This window comes from Ursus arctos, unplaced genomic scaffold (genome assembly GCF_023065955.2).
Source record: "Ursus arctos isolate Adak ecotype North America unplaced genomic scaffold, UrsArc2.0 scaffold_19, whole genome shotgun sequence".
Lineage (NCBI taxonomy): Eukaryota > Metazoa > Chordata > Mammalia > Carnivora > Ursidae > Ursus > Ursus arctos.
The window spans coordinates 52,347,241-52,355,733 of record NW_026622863.1 but is presented as its reverse complement, the minus strand read 5'-3'; the positions used below and the strand labels follow the sequence as shown (position 1 = coordinate 52,355,733).

At 51.0% G+C, this 8,493-nt stretch overlaps 1 protein-coding gene across 3 annotated transcripts in view; it reads left to right on the top strand.

Moving 5' to 3' along the window:
- The first annotated feature begins 384 nt into the window (after window positions 1-384).
- LOC113248009 (zinc finger protein 548-like) overlaps window positions 385-8,493 on the top strand; it is a 30,508-nt gene continuing 22,399 nt past the window's right edge. The window contains exons 1-3 of one of the 3 annotated variants that reach the window (XM_057313929.1): window positions 385-639; window positions 4,650-4,776; window positions 5,946-7,997. In XM_057313929.1, coding sequence (XP_057169912.1) covers window positions 472-639; window positions 4,650-4,776; window positions 5,946-7,318 — 1,668 coding nt within the window. In that variant the 5' untranslated portion in view covers window positions 385-471 and the 3' untranslated portion in view covers window positions 7,319-7,997. Of the gene's footprint in view, window positions 640-1,052; window positions 2,723-4,649; window positions 4,777-5,945; window positions 7,998-8,493 lie in introns of those variants that run through there. The other 2 variants (XM_044380410.3, XM_057313928.1) reach the window with 2 other exon arrangements.

Genomic DNA, 8,493 nt, shown 5'->3' with positions numbered 1-8,493 from the left:
AAGCAGGCTCATAGCAGAGGAGCCTGATGTGGGGCTTGATCCCATAACGCCGGGATCACGCCCTGAGCCGAAGGCAGACGCTTAACCGCTGTGCCACCCAGGTGCCCCTCTCTGAACATTTCTATGACTTGTTCTACACTGCACCAGGAAGAAAGCTGTCTATCACTCCTTTAAGAAACAGCAAAGCCCCGCCCCCTTTAGAACCCGGAACTCCCATTTCCCAGAGCTCCTATTTCGCCTGGCCTTTATCTTCCGTCAGGGACGACCTAAGTCCTGAGTCTGCGCAGTAACTGCGCGGAAACTACATTACCCAGAAGGCCGTGCGGTAGAGGCAACGGCAGGGGCTTGCACAACCTGCCAGGCTTAGCTGAGAGCCCTTTTCGTGCTGGCGCATCGCCCGGGGGCGGGACTTCCGGCGGCGTTCCTGTGGCGTTCGGTTCTCTCGTCGTTCTGGGGACTGTGCCTCGTGTAATGCGACCAGAGTACTGCCTGAAGTACGTGGGATGCGCGGGGAGAGGCGTCGTCCCCGCCGCAGAGGCTGCTGCGAGGCGCCTTCGTCCTCTCCCGGTCGCCCGCCGCTCCCCGCCCCGCTCTTTCCACTGGTCGTTGGCGGAGGCCGGGCTGATGAAGCCGGCTCAGGTGGGTGCTGCGACCCCCGGACCCTTAGCCGCCCTCCCTCAGCCCCCAGCCCTGCAGCCGCGATGGGCGGGCGCCCGCTCAGTTCCTTACAGCCGGGCCGGCGGGGCGGGAGCGGAGTGCGCCCCGGCGTGGAGTCCCGGATCCACCCGTGCGGTGGGGCGTGGCGGGGGGGGTGTCCCGGCAGGTGCTCCTGAGTCGGGACCGGGAGCGGGGGGACCGGGACTCCTGTGTGTGCGGGGAACAGAGGGCGAGGCGGAGTGTCGCCTGCAGCGGCGGCGTGGGCAGCCGGAGTCCGCGGAAGGTCGCAAGAGGGCGGGGATGGGAGGGACATGCCCAGACTCAGAAGTTTAAGGTAGGGGAGAGCAGGACGGGGAATGGAGGCGGGGAGACTGCTCAGGAGACCCCGCAGCCCCCCCCCCCGGGGGAGTTCTGGTGGTGGCTGGCCCGGGGCGGTGTTGTTAGAGGGAGATGCGAAGAGATTCTGCGGAGAGTTCCACAGCAGAGCCGACAGGATTTCCTGCTGCATCACATCCACACGTGAGCAATAGTAGGGAGTGAAGGGCCATGCCAAGGTTTCTTTGCCTGAACGTCTGAAAGGATGGAGGGGGGGAATCGAGCCCAGGAAGCAGGTATCAGGGAGATGATGGGTTTGATTTTGGACGTGTTGATGCTGAGATATCTTAGGATGGAGACATGATGAGAGTATGTGAAGGTAAAGGTCTGGAGGACGGGGAAGGGGGCTGGGCTGTCAAAGGTGTGGAGGGTGTGGACTGCACCAGTGCGTGACCTGAGGACCAGATCAAGGAGGTAGTCTTAAGGTCGTTATTGCCGATGCCTCTGTGGTGTCAGGAGGGCTGAGACTTTGAGCGTGTAGGGGATTCAGCATCCTTAATGCTTCCTCCATAAAGGAGTGTACGTATCATGGAAGGTATTCTGGCCTGTGTCTAGAAAAGAGTGCCTGGATGTTGTTAAGTTTGCTGGCCTGGTTGGAGATGGATGTATAGACTCTCAGCCCTGCAGGTCAGCTGATCCTTGGCGACAGTCTCTGTGAGACAAAGTAATAGCCAGATGTGGGGAGCAGATGAGTCCCAGACAGGGGCACTGTCTTCTCCTCCTCCACCTTGAGGGCAAGAGGAAGGAAAGAGTGCTACGGTAAAGGGGTCTTGCAAATGCCCTTCAGGGGATCACGTAGCAGGTAGGCTTGTTTGCTGAAAGGAAGAGTATCTGAGCTGCCTGCTCAGACTCTCCCTACAACGCATTAAATTCAGGATGTATGAAACATTTATCGATTAAGATGTCAGGTAACCAATAGTCATCTAAATAGGTACACATAGGTAGGCAATGAGAAATTAATTCATTCACTAAATTAAGCATGGCAACACTTTATAAACTGGCAAAATTTATCTGTGGTATTTGCTAACAGTAGAATGTTACATATTACATCTACTGAAAATCTTAGCAGAAATAATGGAGACTCACATTTTTAAAACTCTATCCCTTTATTTGCACCGACAGCATACAGAATTGTTAATCTCGTGGATAGTTATGGCTGCCAGGTAGTGTGTATTAATTGTGTTTATCACCGTTATCAGCTCTGTGAGGTAGGGGTCATTGTTAACCCCATTTTACAGGAAAGGAATTGAGCTCAGGAGGTTCAGTCCTATAAAGTCACACAGCTGGTAAGAGCGGCACTGAAGTCAGAGGAGCTGAGAGTTATCATGCCGAGAACGCTGTGCTGCAGGGCAGGGCAGGGGTGGTCGGCGGTGGTCCAGTTCAGCATGTAGAATCCTACCATGGTTGCCCCCTTCTCATGGCCTCCCTCTTCCCGCAGGTTCCCATGGCATTTGCAGAAATGCTTATGGACCCTGTACAGGTGAATGGAGGATGTGAGAGACCTTCATCCACCCCAGTTATCACCCTGATGGTTTTGCCACTCCCATGTAAAGAATGGTGGTGTCCTGAGATTGTTCACCTTGTCTTCTCCCTCCCTTGGGTCTAAAGTCCCTGTGTCTCAACAAAGCCCAGGGTTTTGAACTGAGCCCTGGATTCCATGGAGCGTTTCCCATTTCTGACAACTGATGGGGTAAGATGTGGAAGGGTGTCCTGAGCACAGTTCCCAGAATGTTCGAGTGATGGGGGTGAGAGTGAGTAGGATGCTCAGGGAACTGCAAGGTTCTTACATGTGGTGGGAATATAGGGTGGGAGGGGGAGTGTTGGGGGCAGGGGCACACAGTTATCAGATCCACAATTACAACATGAGCTTGTGGGCCTCTGATCTGAAGGAAGTAGGAGCTAGAGAAGGTTTGGAGCGGAGGGAGCCAGGTGATCACATCCAGATTTTAACAGGCTATGTCTTGCAAGTGTGGCGGAGAAGCTGGAGTGAAGGTGGGAATAGTGACCTGGGAGGGAGCACCTGTGACGATGCAGGTGAGTGCTGCTGATGGCTGGACAGGGGGTGGTGGCTGTGGAGGTAGAAGACTGGTGCTTTCTGGATGCGTTCTGCACAGAGTTGCCCACATTTAGTGATGTGGTGAGTGCGGGCGCCGGGAGGTGCAAAGGGAGGGGGAGTCAGGGACAGTCCCGAGGCTTTTGGCTTTCTCTGGAAGTTTGGATGTTCTATCAATTGAGTTAGGGAAGTCAGTAGTCAGAGGGCTTTTCAGAAGGAATAGGAAGTCAGGTTTTGTCACTGATGTCACAGATGTTTCAGAGACTCCCGAGTAGAGGTACCCAGTCGGCAGGTAGACACACAGGTCTGGAGTTTAGGGGAGGCATTCGGGTTGCAGACAGCCATAACGTAGTGGCCGGTATGTGGACTGAAGTGTCACTGTGCCTCAGTCTTCAGAGGGGGCATCATTGGGTTGTGGAGGTGGGAAGGGGAAGAAGAAGGCTGAGATTTGAATCTCTTTTGGGAGCCTGGATGGCGGTAGGGGATATCACAAAGGCAGATGAGAAGGCAGAGTGTCTGGACGGAGGTATGCCTATGAGGGATAAAGGTGAGGAGTCTGAACGGCTTCCAAGGGGTCAAGGATATGAGATAGGTGTTGAAGCATCTCCATGAAGGAGGTCAGAGGTCAGTGAGCTCAGGGCAGGACACATTATCTTTCTTTGGATGCGTCACTGTTTTGTGGTAACTCTTATTCTGACCTGTATTGTTTCATTCAGGCTGGTAGATCAGTTGAGGTTAAAATGGATCAGCCAGGAGGATTGCTAGGCCCGGGGTGGGGAGTTCAGTGAAGCTGGGCTTCGAATGGGGGTCAGGTAAACACAGGCTGTTTGTGACTGCTTGTAGGACAGCATGTGTAGCAGTGATGTAGCAGACGGCCAAGAGTCCTTGAAGTACTGACGTTAGGTTTGGGAGGGCGAGTGTGATACAGGTGGCAGGGCCAGGTGGGGAGAACCACAAAGGGACCCTGGTGGTCTCTGGTGCTAGGGAACTTGGGTTTCTGGGGCAGGATGGGGCCAAATAAGCTGTTGATTCCATTTGCAAAATACTGCCTGGATTCCACGTGTACGGCGGTGTGTTGGGAAGCCATGGAATTACCTACAGAGCAGGCTGGTGGGTCTCAGTAACTGAGTTGCAGAAGTGGAAGGACCAGATCCATAGAGAGGCTCAGACCAAGAACGATGTGCAGGCGAGGAGGAGTGTGAATGTTTGACCCAAAGTCCTGGGACGGGGCGTTTATGGGAGACAGATAAGTTCCAGTTTTGTTGCCTGGGAGGCAAGATCTGGGGGACTGCAGCATAATTTACTATAGAGAGAGCCCTACTGCAGCCCCAGAGCCTAGGTGGGGCTTTTCTGCACCCTCTCCCACTTGTCTTCCCGAGGTCTGGACCCAGTGATCAGTGGCAGTGACAAGAGAGGCACCAGCACCACCAGGCTTTGTATCTCTTCCACATTGGGAAGTTGGGGTGGAGGGCAAGGAAGAGATAGAAGTGAGGGTGGGGGGGGCGGTACTGAAGATTCTGGAGAGAGAAGCTGCACATTGATTGAACTGTCCCCATTTTGGCAGGGGCTTGTGGTTTTCACAGATGTGGCCATACATTTCTCCCAGGAGGAATGGGGGCTCCTTGATGAGGCTCAGAGAAGCCTGTACCACAGTGTGATGCTGGAGAACTTGGCACTTTTGTCATCACTGGGTAAGGCACTCCCACCCCCTCCAGTGTCTGGGGCTGGGCACCGGGTTTCCCCTTTCCCAGGGGGTAGCTCTGTCTTTTCCACACCCACATCTCAGTCACTACTTCCCTTCTGGTTTCCTAGCATACATTTATGGGAGCCAGGTCCAGGCCCAGTGCACTTCTGCTCCAAGTTTGTCTGAGAAATCCCAGTGGTCTTGGTCATCATTGGTCAGGTTAATCCGTTCAGAAGCATGGAGCCTCTGTGCTCCATGCCTTCTTCATCCTTGCTGACATTTCTTGGGGCATGCCTGTGCCAGAAATTCCAGCCACCAATGTGGTCTCTATTTGTAGAGACCACTGGTTCTGCAAGACCCTCCTCTGAAGTTCTTTTGGTTTTAGAATATGGGATGTTGTGTGAGGGATCACTCTGGGGGCATGCTTTCCACTCCCTTTTCCTGTGTTTCACCTAGGTTGGCCCATTCCAATTCCCATGTAAGTGCTCATCTTGAAGAAGGGGGAGGGGCCTGGTGCCTGATAGCGTGGATATTATTCCACCAGTCGCAACAGGAAGTGGCCCTGGGGCTCGGGGGCTGGGTATGGGTGTGTTGTCAGAGCTGGGTTCATCATTGTATGATGCCAGGACAGTGGTCATACCTCATTTCTACCTTTTCTTTCCCATCATTTCTAATCTTGCATTCCCCAGTTCCCCCACTTTTGTGGCTTTCTTCTGTCTTCCTTCCTTTTGCTCCCTTTGCAGTACACTTGACATTTGACCTACCCTAAGGTATTGTGATAGCTGCACATATCTTTAAATAGTCTCTGAACACCAGCTGCTGTGTTGCAATCACCCATTTCTGCATCTGGACCCAGTCTTGTGTCAGTGCTCACCAGGCACCAGCAGCTCTGGCCTTGTTGACAGTCATTTGCAGAGGAGCTAGTTGGGGAGCCCACCTCTCCTCCCTGCACTTCCCCGTCCCTCGTGGCCTTCCTCAGAGTCAGGGCTCTCCCATCCTGGGAGCTTGCCAGGCTGAGCTCTGCAGAGCACACCTTCCTCTCACTGTCTTAAGTCCCCCTCGCCTGTCAGCAGTCCCACGGCCTCGTCCGTGCGTGTGTCCGACACACACTCCCGATGGGGCCACCTCCTCCCAACAGAGTCAGCAGGCACTTTACCGGCATTTCTCTGCTTCCAGGTTGCTGGCATGGAGCCCGGGACGAGGAGGCCCCTTCAGAGCAAGGTGTTTCTGTAGGAGGGTCACAGGTCAGGACTCCAAAGCCAGCCCCATGCATCCAGAAGTCCCAGCCCTGGGAGACGTGGAGCTTGCTCTTGAAAGACCTTTTGCGCTTGGCTGAGCATGGTGGAGCACACCCTGAGCGAGGCCTGCACACTTGTGGGGGAAAGCATGTCTGGCACCAAAAGCATCAAATTAGAGAGAATCCTTCCAGAAGTGATGAGGGGAGGCCTTCATTTGTGAAGAACTGCAGAGGTCACATGACAGAGACGACCTTTACGTGCAGGGAAGGTGGGAAGGACTTCCCAGCCAGCTCAGGCCTTCTCCAACTACAGCTTCCTCATGTTGTAGGAAAGCCACACTGGGACACAGCAAGTGGAGAGGCCTTTCAGAATGAACAGAATTATTATAAGTGCACCCAGTGTGGGAAAACCTTCAGTCATAAACATATACTTGTTGACCATGAGAAAATACACACTGGAGAAAAGCTTTATGAGTACAGGGAATATGGGAAGGCCTTCCGTAGAAAGGTCCACCTCCATCAGCACCAGAAGGGCCATGATGAAGGTCAGCTTTATGAGAACCCAGAATGTGGAGGATTCTTTACACAGATACCTGGCCTCAGTGACCACCAGGGTATTCACACCAGGCCGAGGCCTTTCGAGTGCACCCAATGTGGGAAGGGTTTCCTTAGACTGTCCCAACTTGTTGGTCACCAGAAAATCCACACAGGAGAAAGACCTTATGGTTGTAGTGAATGTGGAAAATTTTTTAGAAATCGCTCTACACTCATTCGACATCAGAGAGTTCACACTGGAGAAAGGCCTTATGAGTGTGGTGAATGTGGGAAAGCTTTCACCCGCAAACATAAACTTGTTGAGCATCAGAAAATCCACAGTGGTGAAAAGCCTTACGAGTGCAGTGAATGTGGGAAAGCCTTCAGCCGCAAAGACAAAGTTGTTGAACACCAGAAAATCCACACTGGAGAGAGGCCTTATAAGTGCAGTGAATGTGGGAAAGCTTTCAGCCTTAAACATAAACTTGTTGAGCACCAGAAAATCCACACCGGAGTAAGGGCTTATGAGTGTAGAGAATGTGGGAAATTCTTTATGGGCAGCTCCTCACTCATTATTCATCAGAGAGTTCACACTGGAGAAAGGCCTTATGAGTGTGACAAGTGTGGGAAATTCTTTAGGTACCGTTTCACACTTATTAGACACCAGAGAACTCACACTGGAGAAAGGCCTGATGACTGCAGCAATGTAGGGAATCCTTTAGTTGCAACTCCACACTCATTTGATGTCAGGCAAATCACAGTAGAGAAATGCATGTGACTGCATCTAATGTGGGAAGTTTTGGTGGTACAGCTCCAGTCTCGTTACAGAGCAGAGAGTTCACACTGACATGAGTCCTTCTAAGAACTGCGAGTATGGGGACATCTTTACTTACAACTCTGACCCCATTAAACACTCAAATTTGCAGCAATGGAGAAATGCCTTATGATTGCAGTGAATGTGGGAGAGTCTGTCGACTTATGTCATTTTATACTTACTTGCATTTCTTTAATTTTTATATGTACTTGGAATCCTACAGTATACTTTTGCGTGGCTGCTTTTCATTCTATTTTTACATAAATGGAATCCTAAAGTGTATCCCTGCGTGGCTCTGTTGAGACTTACCCTGTTGTGTTCATTCCATTTTATTGCTGAGTGGTATTCCATTGGGTGTATATAACACAAGGTGTTTATCTGTTAATGGACACGTAGGTTGTTTCTAGTGTAGACCTGTTACCAGAACAACTGCGAACATTCATATATAAGTAAATACCTGAGAGTGGAGTGCTGCTCAGAGATGAATGTTTAACTTCTTAAGAATTGGCCAAATTGATCTCCAGTGTGAATGTGCCATTTTATACTCCCAACAGGTGTATATGAGAGTTCCATTTGGAACATATCTTTGTCAATTATAGGTATAGCCTATCTTTTAAATTAAAATAAATGTGTCATAGTCTTATTTTAGTCTGCGTTTCTGTAATAACTAGTGATATTGAGCGTTTTTTATGTGCTTTATTGCGTTTTTTGGCAAAGTGTCCAAATTTATTAACTTCGTTATTATCTAATTATTTCAATAATTTTAGACTATTTTAGATTTAGAGAAAAGCTGCTAACATAGTACAGGGAGTTCTCATTTATCCCACACCCAGTTTCCCCTACTATTAGTATGTTATGTCAATATAGTACATTTTGTGGGGCGCCTGGGTAGCGCAGTCGTTGGGCGTCTGCCTTCGGCTCAGGGCGTGATCCCGGCGTTATGGGATGGAGTCCCACATTGGGCTCCTCCACTGGGAGCCTGCTTCTTCCTCTCCCACTCCCCCTGCCTGTGTTCCCTCTCTCGCTGTCTCTCTCCCTGTCAAATAAATAAATAAAATCTTTAAAATATATACATATATAGTACATTTTGTGCAATTGATAATTGAATATTCATACAGTATTAATAACAAAAGACATGC